The sequence below is a fragment of the Symphalangus syndactylus genome, chromosome 13 (genome assembly GCF_028878055.3).
Source record: "Symphalangus syndactylus isolate Jambi chromosome 13, NHGRI_mSymSyn1-v2.1_pri, whole genome shotgun sequence".
Lineage (NCBI taxonomy): Eukaryota > Metazoa > Chordata > Mammalia > Primates > Hylobatidae > Symphalangus > Symphalangus syndactylus.
In genome coordinates, this window is record NC_072435.2 from 30,725,190 (window position 1) to 30,741,949 (window position 16,760).

Sequence of the window (16,760 nt, forward strand, 5' to 3'; positions counted from 1 at the left end):
TGGGATTTTTTTTTTTTTTTTTTTTTTTTTTTTTTTTTTTTTTTGAGACGGAGTCTCGCTCTGTCGCCCAGGCTGGAGTGCAGTGGTGCAATCTCGGCTCACCGCAAGCTCCGCCTCCCAGGTTCACGCCATTCTCCTGTCTCAGCCTCCCGAGCAGCTGGGACTACAGGCACCCACCACCACGCCCAGCACTTTTTTTGTATTTTAAGTAGGGACAGGGTTTCACTGTGTGTTAGCCAGGATGGTCTTGATCTCCTGACCTTGTGATCCTCCCGCCTCGGCCTCCCAAAGTGCTGGGATTACAGGCATGAACCACTGCGCCTGGCCAACCCATGATATCTTAAAGACCTTGCTTTCAGCTGTGTCCACACAGGCAGGCAGAGGACCCTGTCGGTTACCTGCTGTCTGTCTTCTTGAGCCTTTTCACTCTGTGCTTTCTAGATCAAGTGGATGGGTCTTTTGGCATTTGTGTGGTGAAGGATGACACCAAGATCAGCATTGAGCCGTAAGTTGGGTCCTTTCCAGTGAAGCTGCTTTTACCCCACCTTGAGTTCTAGTGTCACTTTTTCCAAGGTTTCCTTCTTCCCATGGGGGGGTTCAGGTTTACTCACATAGGCTCCCTAGGCGTGAAGTGGTAGATTTTTCCAAATATATGTAGGAAGATCCCCCAATATTATTCCTTCTAGAAATATATATATATATATGAAAATCCCCCAAAATTATTCCTTCTAGAAATATATATGTGGCACATGGGGACAGAATGCCCTGGACCTTGGGGTTCCAGGTAGAATTGGTGATGGCACAGAGCGGGACTCAAGCATGCCTGAGGGATGTGGCTGGATGGCTATGGTGTGGACATAGACACATGCCGGGTGTCAGCTTGTACCTCCCCTGCCTTGACCCTGAGAGAGAAATGTGGCAATGAAGGAAAACAGGAAGGGAGGAAGTGTCCCTGCAGAAGTTTCTGAAATGCCTGTGTGCGTCCGTCGGGGACAGCATGTACCTGATGCACCTGAGACAGCAGAGGGTTTCCATGGAGCAGGCTGTGGCCCAAGAGCAGGGCATACAGAGCGTCTCCATTTCACTTGCCATCTCAGTCATGTTTGTACGTCTCCCTTATCTGTGTGTGTGGCCTCATTTCAGACATATCAATATAGGAAGCCGGTTTCAGGCAGAGATCCCGGAACTCCAGGAGAGATCCCTGGCTGGAACTGACGAGCATGTAGCTTCTCTGGTCTGGAAGCCATGGGGAGATATGATGATCAACCCAGAGACACAGGATAGAGGTGGCTGAGGCTTTGGGGCTGAATTCCTAAGGGCCCTTCTTCCCCCTCCATTTCCAGGGTGTTTTTACTCCTGGGTCTTGAACTCCTGACCACTGGATCCAAGAAGCAGTGTCCCCTGGGCATGGGAGGGAGCTGGCTCTTGGCCAGCGTTGCTTCTTCCCTGCTGCATTCTCCCTCCCCTACCTCTTTTGTCACATGGTGGCTGGTCAGGCCATCAAGAGCGGGTGCCGGGGACAGGGTTCTGCTCTTCCTCCTTGTCCCTCCCTGAGATGCAGAAGAGAGAAGGGAAAGGCACCCCCTCTCTGCTGTCTCTCGGGAAAGGTTCCTCCCTAGCACCTGATGACTCCTGTGTGCCTCCTCTTCCTCATGTCCTTCTTGGAAACAGTGACCGAGCTCTGCAACGTGGCGTGCTCCAGCGTGATGCCAGGAGGGGGCACCAACCTGGAGCTCGCTCTGCACTGCCTGCACGAGGCTCAGGGCAACGTTCAGGTGAGGCACAGCAAGGGGACCCTCCCTGCTTTCCTGGGGCCCAGGGTTCTAGGTGCATGTGACATGCCATCTGCCTGGGGGTTCACAGCGGATGGAAGCTGGAAGAAGGCCGCCCATCCTCCTCCACAGCAGCTTTGGGATTGCAGTGGTCCTTGTGCATGGACTGTAGGGGAATGCTAAGACGTGGGCCCAATTCGTAGCTACTTGTCTGGGGCAACAACCAAGTGCAGGGGTTCCTCTGAGATCTCAGGGGGCACTGGAGAAGGGAAGCCCCGAAGACCCAGCTCAGGCCTGCATTCATCTACTTAATTCCTTGAGTTTTAGCTTTCAGTTGAAAACTCATATATACAAACCTCTGATGCAACATAAATGCCTCTACCTACTCCAAGGACCCCCCCCTCACAATTCTGGGTGTTAGAAAGTAAATTAAAAGTCTAACTGTGAGGAGCGGGAGAGGAAGAGCCATATTGCCTGTGTTAAGGATCTAAGAGTCATGCCGTGGTCTTGCTTTTCACCAACCTGAGAGGCAGTGTCTGGCATATAGCAGGTCCTCAGCAGAGTGGCAGTACATATTTATTGGGTACCTGCTGGTTGCCTGTACTGTAGGCACTGGGGCCAGGGCCATCTGAGGGGCTCCACGCTTGGTTTAATGCTCTGCTGTCTCTGTCTTGAAATTCTTGGCCAGGCGCGGTGGCTTACGCCTGTAATCCCAGCACTTTGGGAGGCCGAGATGGGTGGATCACCTGAGCTCAGGAGTTCGAGACCAGCCTGGACAACTGGTAAAACCCCATCTCTACTAAAAATACAAAAATTAGCCAGGCATGGTGGTGGGCTCCTGTAATCCCAGCTACTTGGGAAGCTGAGGCAGGAGAATTACTTGAACCTGGGAGCTGGAGGTTGCAGTGAGCCAAGATCGCACCACTGCACTCCAGCCTGGGCAACAAAGTGAGACTCCATCTCAAAAAAGAAAAAAAAAAAAAGAAATTCTTAATACTTTTTAAACAAGGAGCCCTGCATCTTCATTTTGCAGTGGGCCTCACAAATTATGCAAACTCTGCAATGATGGCTTACACTAGTGATCGAGATAAAATCCCTGCCCTCAGGGGGCTTACATTTTAGGAAAGTCAAATTGTTAGCTAGGCCTGGCGCATGGCTCAAGCCTGTAATCCCAGCACTTTGGGAGGCCAAGGCGGGCGGATCACCTGAGGTCGTGAGTTTGAGACCAGCCTGGCTAACATGGTAAAATCCCGTCTCTAGTAAAAATACAGAAAAAAAAAATTAGCAGAGAGTGGTGGCAGATACCTGTAGTCCCAGCTACTTGGGAGGCTGAGGCAGGAGAATCGCTTGAACTGGGGAGGTAGAGGCTGCAGTGAGCCAAGATCATGCCACTGCACTCCAGCCTGGGTGACAGAGCAAGACTCTGTCTCAAAAAGAAAAGAAAAGAAAAGAAAATTGTTAGCTAGCTGAGTACAGTGGTACCCACCTGTATTCCTGGCTACTTGGGAGGCAGAGGCTGAAGGAGCCCAGGAATTGGAGGTCAGCCTGGACAACGTAGTGAGACCTCATCTTTAAAAATAAAATAAAATATTTTCAATTGTTAGCTATTGACTAGTGCTATGAAGAAAATAAAAATGGGGTCCTACGCAAGGGTCATACTCCTCAAAATGCCAGTCTCTGAGGGAATAAGGAACTTGTGCCAGAATAAATCCACACACAGTCTCCTTCGTCAAGATAGGCTTGCTGTGAAAAAATAACTTCAGCTGCATTCGGTGGTGTGCCTGGTGACACAGTTGATGCACGCACAGACAGTTCACAGGCTGGCGGCCCATCCAGGGCAACTTTGAATAGCCCTGGGACAGGCAGTGACTTTAGGTACAGCCGCAAGTGTTTTTCAGATGAATGGGAGGATGCCGGTGGTCCTCTTCCCCCACCTGGTCCTGGGCAGCCTGTCACTCCTCTTGTTCCAGGTCGCCCTGGAGACTCTCCTGCTCCGAGGGCCCCACAAGCCACGGACACACCTGCTTGCTGACTATCGCTACACAGGTGATGGGGAAAGGCTGCTGGGCTGGTTTGGCCCAGCTGAGACCCCTGTGAATCGGCCAGCTCTGTTGCAAGCTCTGCCCCTGCCTCCTGGAGTTCTCCTCGGGGCCTTTGCCTGCCTTTCAGAAGAGCCTGTCCTTGTCAGGATGACTCAGTGGGCGCCACGTTCTGCTAGTGGGATCCTGCTTCACCCTTTCCCAGTGGTTTCCTTACGGACTCTGCCCAGCTGGAAGGGGAATGATCACGGCCAGAGGGAGGGGAGATGGGCTTAGGTTCAGTGGTTGAACCCATCAGCTCTGGAAACAGGATGCCAGGGCCCCCACCTGCCTTTAGCAAGCAACTGAAGCCTCAGTTGCCACATCTGTTAAGTGGGGCTAGTAGTGGTCCCTCCCTTCTGGAGACTTTTTGAGTTTTTTATGAGATTGGCACATAATTGATACTCAGTAATGGCAGCTATAAAAGGGAAGGTGGTCTGCATTTCAGCCATGGCTGTGGTCCCAGGACAAATGGTCTTCCCCGTCGGCTGTGTTCTTTGATAGGTTCAGACGTCTGGACCCCTATAGAGAGGAGGCTTTTTAAGAAGGCGTTCTATGCCCACAAGAAGGACTTCTACTTGATACACAAGACGGTAAAGTGAATGTGGGCTGGTGTCCAAGGCCCTGTCTCACACAGCTGAGACAAGCTAGAGCTGCAGGGCTGGTCGGGGGTTGGAGGGCCCCACCCTCACCTTCCTGTGGCAGCACTCTTACTGTAGACAGTTTACAGTGTCAAAAAGCCATCCTCATGAACAGCTCCAGATGGTACAGACCTGCATCACCTGCACAGAACAGTCCTCCATGCCCCTCCCCGCAGTCCTACTTCTGCTTGGCAACCTCTGTTACCTATTCCACCAAGCAACACGCATTTCCGTCTGTACAAATTTTATATATATAGGTATGCATGTACTTTAAAAAAGATAAGGGCCAGCCATGGTGGTTTACGCCTGTAATCCCAACACTTTGGGAGGCCAAGGCGGGAGGATCACTTGAGGTCAGGAGTTCAAGACCAGCCTGGCCAACATGGTGAAACCCCGTCTCTACTAAAAATACAAAAATTTGCCAGGCATGGGTAGTGAGTGCCTGTAATCCCAACTAGTTAGGAGGCTGAGGCATGAGAATCGTTTGAACCCGGGAGGCAGAGGTTGCAGTGAGTGGGGATTGTGCCACTGCCATCCAGCCTGGGCAACAGAGTAGGACTCTGTCTCAAAAAAAAAAAAAAAAAAAGGGCCTAGCATGGTGGTTTATGCCTGTAATCCCAGCACTTTGGGAGGCTGAGGCATGTGGATCACCTGAGGTTGGGAGTTCGAGACCAGCCTGACCAACATGGAGAAACCCTGTCTCTACTAAAAATACAAAATTAGCTGGGTGTGGTGGCACATGCCTGTAATCCCAGCTACTCGGGAAGCTGAGGCAGGAGAATTGCTTGAACCTGGGAGGTGGAGGTTGCGGTGAGCCGAGATCTCGCCATTGCACTCCAGCCTGGGCAACAAGAGTGAAACTCCGTCTCAAAAAAAGAAAAAAAGGATGAGGTCAGGCGCAATGGCTCACGCCTGTAATCCTAACACTTTGGGAGGCCAAGGTGGGAGGATTGCTTGAGGCTAAGAGTTCAAGACCAGCCTGGGCAATATAGTGAGACCTTGTCTCTACAAAAAAGTTAAAAACTAGCCTAGCATGGTGCCGCGTGCCTGTGGTCCCAGCTACTCGGGAGGCTGAGGTGGGAGGATTGTTTGAGCCTGGGAGGTGAAGGCTGCAATGAGCCAAGATTGCGCCACTGCAGTCCAGCCTGAGCGACAAAATGAGACTCTCCCCCTGCCGAAGAAAGCCAAAGGATGAGATCTCACTGCATATAATGTCCTGCTGCTTATTTTCTGTTCTAAAAAAAAAAAAAAAAAATTGGATGTACACAAAATTGCACATAATTGAAGTATAATAAGATTTGCTAAGTTTTGACATATTGATACTATACCTGGGAAACCATCACCACAGTCAAGATAATGAGCATGTCCCTCAGCCCTGAATCTCCTCCTGCCGCATAGTAATCACTCCCTGTTGCACCCCCTGTCCTCAGTCAGCACTGATCTACCAGAGCACTGTAAATTTGTTTTCATCTCCTAGAGTTTGCTATAAATGGAGTAGTCACACAGTATGGACTCTACTTGGTCCAGCTTCTCACACTCAGCGTCATGATTTTGAGTTCATCCATGTTCCATGTATTTTTTTTTTTTTTTTTTTTTTTTTTGAGACGGAGTCTTGCTCTTTCACCCAGGCCAGAGTGCAGTGGTGTGATCTCGGCTCACTGCAAGCTCTGCCTCCCGGGTTCACGCCATTCTCCTGCCTCAGCCTCCCGAGTAGCTGGGACTACAGGCACCCGCCACTGCGCCCGGCTAATTTTTTGTATTTTTTAGTAGAGACGGGGTTTCACTTTGTTAGCCAGGATGGTCTCGATCTCCTGACCTCGTGATCCGCCCGCCTCGGCCTCCCAAAGTGCAGGGATTACAGGCGTGAGCCACCGCGCCCGGCCTCCATGTATTGATAGGTCTCCCCTTTTCACTGCTGAATAGTATTCCACTGGGCAGATGTACCACGGTTTAAGTAATCATTTGTCTGTTGGTGGACATTTGAGTGGTTTCCAGTTTGGGGTGACTATAAATAAATTCGTTATGAACATTCAGGTACCAGTCTTGGTATGGACATGTACTTTGTTTTCTGGAGGAGTAAATACCAGGAATGGAATGACTTAGTAGGTGTATGCTTAACTTTTTAAGAAACCACCAAACAATTTTCCAAAGTAGTTGTATCATTTCACATTCCTACCGGCAGGAAATGAGATTTCTAGTTGCTCCACAAACTCGCTAGCCCTGGGTAGGGCCAGTCCGTTTAATTCCAGCCATTCTCATGACAGTGTGGTGGCATCGCATTGTGTTTCCTTCACGACTGACGATGCTAAGCATCTTTTCATGGGCCTGTTTGCTGTCTGTATGCCTTCTTTGGTGAGGTGTCTGTTCATATCTCTTGCATATGTTTTTATTGGGATGTCTATGTTTTCTTTTTTTTTTTTTTTTTTTTGAGATGGAATCTCACTCTGTTGCCCAGGCTGGAATGCAGTGGCGCAATCCATGCTCACTGCAACCTCTGCCTCCCAGGTTCAAGCGATGCTCCTGCCTCAGCTTCCTGAGTAGCTGGGATTACAGGCGCCTGCTACCACGCCTGGCTAATTTTTGTATTTTTAGTAGGGACGGGGTTTTGCTATGTTGACCAGGCTGGTCTTGAACTCCCAACCTCAGGTGATCTGCCCACCTCGGCCTCCCAAAGTGCTGGGATTACAGGCATGAGCCACCGCGCCCAGCCGGCTGTGTTTTTATTATTGAGTTGTAGCAGTTCTTTATCGATTCAGGACACGTGTCATTTATACAGATGCATGCTTTGCGAATGTTTTCTCCTAATCTGTAGCTTTTTAATCTCTTAACAATGTCTTTTAAAGAAAAATTTTGTCATTTTGATGAAGTCATTTATTAATTTTTCTTTTATGGACTGTGCTTTTGGTGTTGTATCTAAGAATTCTTTGCCAACCCAACCACAAAGATTTTCCCTTTGTTTTCTCTAGAAGTTTTTTTTTTTTTTTTTTGTGAGACGGAGTCTCGCTCTGTCGCCCAGACTGGAGTGCAGTGGCGAGATCTTGGCTCACTGCAAGCTCCGCCTTCCAGGTTCATGCCATTCTCCTGCCTCAGCCTCCCGAGTAGCTGGGACTACAGGCACCCGCCACCACCATGCCTGCCTAATTTTTTGCATTTTTAGTAGAGACGGGGTTTTACTGTGTTAGCCAGGATGGTCTGTATCTCCTGACCTCGTGATCTGCCTGCCTCGGCCTCCCAAAGTGCTGGGATTACAGGCGTGAGCCACCTCGCCCGGCCTTCTCTAGCAGTTTTATAGTTTTAGGTTTTACAATTAGGTTTACAATTCAGTTTGTGTTAATTTTTGTATATGGTGTAAAGTATGAGTTAAAGTTCATTTTTTACATGTGGATATTCATTTGTACCTTTTGTTGAAAAGACAAAAAAATGTAATACCATACTGTTTTTACTACTGTAGCTTTCTAAGTCTTGAAATCATGTATTACCATATGAACTTTCTAAGTAGCTTATCCATTTTTACCAAAAAAAAAAAAAAATCTGCTAGAATTTTGATTGGTACTGCATTGGCTCTATAGGCCAATTGAGGAGAGTTGACTTTTTTTTTTTTTTGGAGACAGAGTTTCACACTTGTTGCCCAGGCTGGAGTGCACTGGCGCGATCTTCACTCACTGCAACCTACAACTCCCGAGTTCAAGCGATTCTCGTACCTCAGCCTCCTGAGTAGCTGGGATTACAGGTGCGCACAACCACACCTGGCTAATTTTTGTATTTTTAGTAGAGACAGGGTTTCACCATGTTGGCCAGGCTGATCTTAAACTCCTGACCTCAGGTGATCCACCTGCCTCAGCCTCCCAAAGTGCTAGGATTACAGGCGTGAACCACCGCACCCGGCCAAGGAGAGTTGACATTCTAACAACATTCATTTTCTGACCCATGAACAGGGGCTGTGTTCTATGCGTCATCTTTAATTTCTCTTAGCAGTGTTTTGAAGGTTTTATTGGTCTTATTTCTTTTAAGATCTAGGATCTCACTCTGTCGCCCAAGCTGGAGTACAGGAGTGTGATCATAGTTCACTGCATCCTTTCATCTCCTGGGCTCAAGTGATCCTCCAGCTTTGATGAGTAGGTGGGACTGCAGGTGTGTGCCATCACACCTAGCTCTGGTATAACTCTTTTTTTTTTTTTTTTGAGACGGAGTCTCGCTATGTCACCCAGTCTGGAGTGCAGTGGTACGATCTCAGCTCACTGTAACCTCCACCTCCTGGGTTCAAGCGATTCTGCTGCCTCAGCCTCCTGAGTTGCTGGGATTACAGGCGCATGCCACCATGCCCAGCTAAATTTTTTGTATTTTTAGTAGAGATGGGGTTTCCCCATGTTGGCCAGGGTGGTCTCAAACTCCTGACCTCAGGTGATCCTCCTGCCTCGGCCTCCCAAAGTGCTGGGATTACAAGTGAGCTACCGCACCTGGCCTCTGGCATAACTCTTTGAACATATATTAAACAGTTATGGTAACCTTTCATGTCCTTCCCTGCTCATTCTAACACCTATGTCTGTGATGGGTTGACTTTGATAGATTGGGTTTTCTCCTCCTGATGTGCCATGTTATCCTGCTTCTTTGCATGCATGGTGATTTTCACCAGATCACAGGCATTGTGAATGTTAGCTGTTGGATGCTGGATATTTTTGCAGCCTTATAAATATTCTTGAGTTTTGTTCTGGGACACAGTTACTTTTAGATTCAGTTTTAGATTTTTTAGATGGGACCAGCATAGCTCTTCTCTAAGGCTGATTATTTCTCCTTACTGAGGCAAGACTGTGTCACTACCCTACCCAGTGCCCCCTGCATCATGAAGTTTCCCACTCTGGCTGTGGGAACGGGCACTCTTCCTGGCCCTGTAGGAGCAGCAGGCACTTTCCCCTCTCATCCTTTTGGATGGCTCTTTACCCAGCTTTGGCTGGTCTCTTCCTATGCATGTGCTGGGCAGTCTTTGGCTGAGTCCTTGGGGGAAATTTGCTCCCCATCTCTGGAATGTTCTGTGTGTAGCTCTCTCCTCTCCCATCCTCTGTCCTGTGGGCTCTACTGCCGTGGTCTCCGGGGGCACTGTGCTCCACCTCAGCTCCCTAAGTCCTGCTGGGTTCTGCCTAAACTGCCCCTGCCTGGGTGGTGGCCTGGAAACACAAGTTGATAAGCCGGAGTGGTGGCAGCTTGCTTCCTGTCAGGGTTCACTGCCCTTTGTTGAATGACGCCTGGTGTCTTGCCAAACATTGTTTATATTTTGACTCTGTGTTTTCATTGTTTCGGACGAGAGGGTAAATCTGGTTCTGTTGCTCCATCTTGTTCAGAAGCAGAAGTCCAACTTTTTTTTAAACTTACTGATGTCTCTTAGGCAGAGTCTGTGCTGTTTTGACTCCAAATTTGTGAATACTCACAAAGCTGAAAAACATTTGGGTGGAATTATGTCTTTTCTGGAGTTAGCTCAATAGCCAATTTAATTTCCTGAGAAATTTTCTTCCTAGAGCAATTAAACTTTTCTTTTTTTTCTTTTTTTTTTTTTTAAGAGGCACTCGCCGGGCACGGTGGCTCACGCCTGTAATCCCAGCACTTTGGGAGGCTGAGGCAGGCAGATCACGAGGTCAGGAGTTCGAGACCAGCCTGGCCAATAAGGTGAAACCCTGTCTCTACTAAAAACACAAAAAATAGCTGGGCGTGGTGGTGCGCACCTATAGTCCCAGCTACTCAGGAGGCTGAGGCAGAAGAATTGCTTGAACCTGGGAGGTGGAGGTTGCAGTGAAAAAAAAAAAAAAGGTACTCGCTCTGGAGTGCCGTGACACTATCATAGCTCACTGCTGGCCGGGTGTGGTGGTTCAGGACTGTAATCCCAGCACTTTGGGAGGTCGAGGCAGGCAGATCACCTGAGGTCAGGAGTTCGAGACCAGCCTCGCCAAAATGGTGAAACCCCGTCTCTACAAAAATATAAAAATTAGGTGGGCATGATGGAGGGTACCTATAATCCCAGCTACTCAGGAGGCTGAGGCAGGAGAATCACTTGGACCCGGGAGGCGGAGGTTGCAGTGAGCCAAGATGGTGCCATTGCACTCCAGCCTGGGCGACATAGCGAGATTCTGTCTCAAAAAAAAAAAAAAAGCTCACTGCAGCCTTGAACACCTGGGCTCAAGCGATCGTCTCGCTTCAGCATCTTAAGTAGCTGGGACCACAGGCATGCACTACCATGACTGGCTAATTTTTAAAAAATTCTGTAGAGATGGGGTCTTGCTATGTTGCCCAGGCTGGTCTCGAACTCCTGACTTCAAGTCGTCCTCCTGCCTCAGCCTCTCAAAGTGCTGGGATTACAGGCATGAGCCACCAAGCCCAACTTCCCTTTTGTTTTTAACAGAAGTTATTTTTAGTGGGATCCTTTCTTAGTGGAGGAATGGGAAAATAATCCCCTAGGTTCACACTCTGCACTCAAAACCTCCCTTTCTTCTAGAGTGGGTCACTTCCTGCCAAGACTTTAGAGGCTCTGCCTAGCTGTTGTAATGTCTGTGTGGTATTCTGCCTGCAGAGGGCATTCCGATTTATTAGCATGATGTCACAGTTGGCGTACCTGGTGGGACCTTTGTGCGCATCTTCCTTAGGAAATAATTCCTGGGCTGGAATGGCTGCTCAGAGTGTGCAGGCTTAGGTACTGGTGGCTACTGGGTGGCTCCACTTTGAACGCCCTCGTCCCCAGGAAGGATTTTGTGATCCTGTGCCTTTGTGGTGAGTGGTAACGCCAAGCCAAAGGAAGAGGTGCTTCTGAAGGGCTTTCCAAAGGAGGTGGCTGGCCCAATGGCAAGGTCACACTCCCAGGGCCCACGTGGCACGGCCACAGCCTGTTTTCTTTCACTAGATCCAAACAAAGACGGTAGCTCAGTGCGTTGAGTATTATTACATCTGGAAAAAAATGATCAAGTTTGACTGTGGCCGAGCCCCAGGGCTAGAAAAGAGAGTCAGGAGAGAGCCGGAGGAGGTGGAAAGGACAGAGGAAAAGGTAGAGGAACTGGGGCCGTGTTGGGAGCTCGTTCTCCTCCCAGTGCCTGCTGCCCGTTGAGTTGGAGGGTGGGGTCAGAGGGCGGGGGTGCTCCTGATGGAAGGGTTTCCCTGCAAGAGACACGTATGCCCCCAGCTCTGTGTCTCTCTTACAGCAGGACAGGTCAGCACCCTTATGTCACTTTTGCTCCCTCTGCAGGTCCCATACAGCCCTCGGGAGAGACCCAGCCACCATCCAACTCCCGAGTTAAAGACCAAGAGTTATAGGAGGGAGTCCATCCTCAGCTGCAGCCCAAATGCCGGCCCTAAGCGGACCCCCGAGCTGTCTGGAAGCGCGGAAAGCCAGGGCATTTTTCCATGCAGAGAGTGTGAAAGGTACCCAGCTTTCTCCTGGAAACGCTCCCAGGGCTCCCAGCCTCAGCCCCTGTGATCCCTTCCTCCCTGCTCTGACCCCATGTCCTCTGGCAACTCCTCAGGGTGTTTGACAAGATCAAGAGTCGAAATGCCCACATGAAGCGGCACCGCCTTCAGGACCACGTGGAGCCCATCATCAGGGTGAAGTGGCCGGTGAAGCCCTTCCAGCTGAAGGAAGAGGAGCTGGGAGCTGACATCGGCCCCCTGCAGTGGTGACTCCCGTGGCAGCAAGTCCGAATGGGGCCTCCAGTGCTGCCCCTCCTCCCTTCGGCCTCTCCAGGGTGTTTGGGCACCCCTCTGCCTCCCCCCACCCTCCCTGTCCCCCGTTGGCCAACCTGCCTGCAAACATGGCGGGCATTTGGCCACAGATAGGCAGGAGGAGCTCAGTTGTCGGACAGCTATGCAGTCCCTGTCTGGTGGCGCTGGAGGCTCCACTCTCCTTAGATTCATAGTCTCTCCCCTTCTTTCCCTTCCAGTTCTAGAGCAGGGAGGCTTGGGGAGGGGAAAAGTTAGCTCTGGGTAGCTCTTAAATCTTAGCCTCAGTTGTGGGGTTTGGTTTCATGTGTTAGATAAGGCCAAGACGTAGAGAATCAGTGGGAAAAAACCTTGAGATCTCTAACATGCTGGGCCCCTCCCCGGGGCAGGGACTCTACCTTCCAAATTCAGTCCCTAGTCTTGCGATGAATTCTGCATTGTTCGGTGTTTTTTGTACGTGTCAACTCGTAAATCTGATTAAATTGAGTTCTTGAGATGCTGTCTTTGACTTCCCTGCCTATTGATCCAATAAAGGCTTAGGAACCCCACCAAGTGCTAAGGCCAGGAGGTGAGTCAGCTGTGGCCTGCCCTGGGGGCTGGGGGCCTTGGGGAGAAGACGGGCATGTTGATTTGGACATTCGTTCAGCAAACATCTACGAAGCACCTGCTGTAGAATGCACTGGACGTTGCCAATCCGCACAACAGGGATAGTGAAGCAAGAGAGGCCCTTTTCCTCACGTACCTTCCCTTGTAGGAACAGGAAGGTAGCAGTAATAATAAGCAAACAAGGTGATTTTAGGTCATGATACTGGAAATGCTTTTGGCTGTAACAGAAGAGTTGGTGTTGATTTAAACAATCATAGAGTTTGGCTGTCCCAGTGGGGGCTCAGCCTTGAAATCAGGGACCCCTGGCAGGGGCAGGGTCAGAACCAGGGAGAGGCGAGAATAATCTCGAACCAAAATCCAGACCGGCAGGGGTTGGCGGGGGGCAGGGAAGAGAAAACAGCCCCCCTCCCTGCCTCCCTTTTTAAGAGTGAGGAAAACTTTAACAGCTCCCAGCAGATGCCCGTATGTCTCATTGAGCCTGTGTTCGCTTCTAAACTGATCCCTGTTAGTGAGAAGAGAAATGACCACAGTTAATCTAGACCACTCAAGATGCAGCTCCATGGCCAGGTGCAGTGGCTCTCGCCAGTAATCCCAGCACTTTGGGAGGCCAAGGCGGGCGGATCATGAGGTCAAGAGATCAAGACCATCGTGGCCAACGTGGTGAAACCCCATTTCTCCTAAAAATACAAAAATTAGCTGGGTGTGGTGCCACGTGACTGTAATCCCAGCGACTTGGGAGGCTGAGGTAGGAAAATCGTTTGAACCTGGGAGGCAGAGATTGCAGTGAACTGAGTTTGCGTCACTGCATTTCGGCCTGGTAGAGCAAGACTCCATTAGAAAGAAAGAAAGAAAGGTAGGCTCCACGGTGGCTCACATCTGTAATCCCAGCACTTTGGGAGGTCAAGGTAGGTGGATCATTTGAAGTCAGGAGTTTGAGACCAGCCTGGCCAAGATCGCGCCACTGCACTCCAGCCTGGGCGACAGAGTTGTCAGTGGCTCACACATCAGTGGGAGGTGGTCAAGGAAAGGACAGATCAAGGCCGGCAGGGCAGGTTTGAGCCTGAGCAGCTGTGGTTGATGCCATTAGCTCAGATGGGGAATTGACTGCAGAGGATTGATTGCATCAGGGTGTGATCGTGTCTATGATAGGGTGAGCTGTGTTCTGAGGAGCTGGGAAAGTAGACGGCAGTGTCAGAAGCTTTCACAGAGGGCCCACCTATCAGCTAAGGCTTAAAGATTGGCTGGGAGTGGGGCAGAGATGGACACTGAGTTTGAAGCAGTTGGAACACTGCAGTTAAGGGAAAGGGTTCAGGCGTCAGATGAACCTCAATTCCATCCTGGCTCCTCTTACCTCCTTGTAAACTAGGGCGAATCACTTTCCCTGTGGGAGCCTCAGTTTTCTCAATCTGTAAAATGGGATGGAAATTGCCCCTCCTCAACCCCTGCAACCTATCAGTTAAATAAAATGTAAATTATGGCCAGGCGTGGTGGCTTACGCCTGTAATCCCACCACTTTGGAAGTCCAAGGTGGGCGGATCACTTGAGGTCAGGAACTCGAGACCAGCATGGCCAATATGGTGAAACCCCATCTCTACTAAAAATATAAAATACAAAAATTAGCCAGGTGTGGTGGTGCATGACTGTAATCCCAGCTACTTGGGTGGCTAAGGCACAAGAATTGCTTGAATCCGGAGGCGGAGGTTGCAGTGAGCAGAGATCGCGCCACTGCACTCCAGCCTGGGCAACAGAGCGAGACTCCATGTCAAAATAAATAAATAAATAGAAATAAAATGTAAATTAAGCACTTGGGAGGGTGCACAATAAGAACTGAATGGCTACTAGTTAACAAGCTCTCATGTGATTGCTAATATTGTTTGGATCCCATCCTAAATAAATCCAATGAACTCTGGAAATGGAAAAAAATTCCCTGGTTGAAAAGGCTCGGCCGGGCGTGGTGGCTCACGCTTGTAATCCCAGCACTTTGGGAGGCCGAGGCGGGAGGATCACAAGGTCAGGAGATCGAGACCACGGTGAAACCCCGTCTCTACTAAAAATACAAAAAATTAGCCGGGCGTGGTGGCGGGCGCCTGTAGTCCCAGCTACTCGGAGAGGCTGAGGCAGGAGAATGGCGTGAACCCGGGAGGCGGAGCTTGCAGTGAGCCGAGATCGCGCCACTGCACTCTAGCCTGGGCGACAGAGCAAGACTCCGTCTCAAAAAAAAAAAAAAAAAAAAAAAAAGAAAAGGCTGAGGGGTATATTATCTGTTGCTGCATGACAAATTACCCTGAAATGGAACAGCTTAAACAGAAGCTTTTACATAGTGTTGTTTTGACAGACACGGAACCAAAACTGCTTGTGGTAATCCAGGCTCACCCCATCTGCTCTGTGGTCAGGACACAGTGGCAGCCACAAGTAGGTGGTGCAGGCAAGTCTATTCATGTACGAAGAGAGTTGGGGGAGGGCTTCTTATGCCTTGCTCGGCTCAGCCAACCCCCTAGATAATAGCAGTTTCTCAAACTGTGGTCCCGGGATTATCTGCATCCTAATTTTACTTTTTTTTTTTTTTTTGAGATGAGACAGGGTCTCACTCTGTCATCCAGGTTGGAGTGCAGTGGCACAATCATAGCTCACTGCAGCCTCAAACTCCTGGGGTCAAACAATCCTCCCACCTCAGCCTCCCAAGGAGTAATTTAAAAATTTTTAATTTTGTAGAGATAGGGTCTTGCTTTTTTGCCTAGGTTGGTCCTTAACTCCTAGGCTCAAGCGGTCCTCCCGCCTCTGTCTCCCAGAGTGTTGGGATTACGGGCATGAGCCACCAGGTCTGGCTGCATCCTAATTATATAGGGTTCTGTTTTTTAAAAATGCAGATTCCTGTGACCCACCACAGACTCAGAATTGGAACCATTGTGGGTATGGCCTTGGAACCTGTTTTATTTAAAGAAGATTTTTAGGATAGTTTTAGATTTGTAGAAAAATTGCAATGACAGCAAAAAAGTTCCCACATACCCGTTTCCCCTGTGATTAACATCTTATATTAGAATGGTACATTTATTACCATGAATGAACCAATATGGCACAATATTATTAACTAAACTTCATAAGTTAGATTTCCTTAGTGTTTTTGTTTGTTTTGAGATAGAGTCTCACTCTGTCGCCCAGGCTGTAGCACAGTGGCACAATCTTGGCTCACCACAACCTCCACCTCCTGGGTTCAAGCAATTCTTCTGCTTCAGCCTCCCGAGTAACTGGGACTATAGGCGCCCACCACCAGGCCCAGCTAATGTTTGTATTTTTAGTAGAGACAGGGTTTCGCCATGTTAGCCAGGCTGGTCTGGAACTCCTGACCTCAGGTGATCCACCCGCCTCAGCCTCTCAAAGTGGTGGGATTACAGGCGTGAGCCACCGCACCTGGCCGATTGCCTTGGTTTTTTTAACTTAATGCTCTTCTGTTCCAGGATCCCACCCAAGGTAAGACATTACATTTAGCAATCATGTCTCCTTGGCTGTGACGGTTTCTCAGGCTTTCCTTGTTTTGATGACTTCACAGTGTTATTTGTTTGAGACGGAGTCTCCCTCTTGTTGCCCAGGCTAGAGTGCAGTGAGGCGATCTCCGCTCACTGCAACCTCCACCTCCCGGGTACAAGTGATCCTCCTGCCTCAGCCTCCCAAGTAGCTGTGATTACAGGCATGCACCACCACACCGGGCTAAGTTTTCTGTATTTTCAGTAGAGATGGGGTTTCCCCATGTTGGACAGGCTGGTCTCGAACTCCTGGCCTCAAGTGATCCTCCTGCCTTGGCCTCCCAAAGTACCGGGACTACAGGTGTGACACACTGCACCCACCAACAGTTTTGAGGAGTACTGGGCAAGTATTTTGGAGGACATGGCTCAACTGGAATTTGTCTAGTGTTTTTTTCATGACTAGATTGAAAGATCCCAGAAGTAAAGAGCCATTTTAATCACATGAGTTAT

At 49.5% G+C, this 16,760-nt stretch overlaps 1 protein-coding gene across 10 annotated transcripts in view; it reads left to right on the forward strand.

The window, feature by feature from the left end:
• The window catches only part of ZNF541 (zinc finger protein 541), a 52,591-nt gene extending 39,914 nt beyond the window's left edge, over window positions 1-12,677 (forward strand). For 5 of the 10 annotated variants that reach the window (XM_055237176.1, XM_063615776.1, XM_063615773.1 and 2 more), the window contains 8 exons: window positions 442-505; window positions 1,144-1,286; window positions 1,672-1,775; window positions 3,743-3,818; window positions 4,355-4,443; window positions 11,375-11,515; window positions 11,714-11,889; window positions 11,991-12,677. In XM_055237176.1, the coding sequence (XP_055093151.1) occupies window positions 442-505; window positions 1,144-1,286; window positions 1,672-1,775; window positions 3,743-3,818; window positions 4,355-4,443; window positions 11,375-11,515; window positions 11,714-11,889; window positions 11,991-12,144 (947 nt within the window). In that variant the 3' untranslated portion in view covers window positions 12,145-12,677. Of the gene's footprint in view, window positions 1-441; window positions 506-1,143; window positions 1,287-1,607; window positions 1,776-3,742; window positions 3,819-4,354; window positions 4,444-11,374; window positions 11,516-11,713; window positions 11,890-11,990 lie in introns of those variants that run through there. The other 5 variants (XM_063615774.1, XR_010115261.1, XM_063615775.1 and 2 more) reach the window with 5 other exon arrangements.
• The last annotated feature ends 4,083 nt before the right edge of the window (window positions 12,678-16,760 follow it).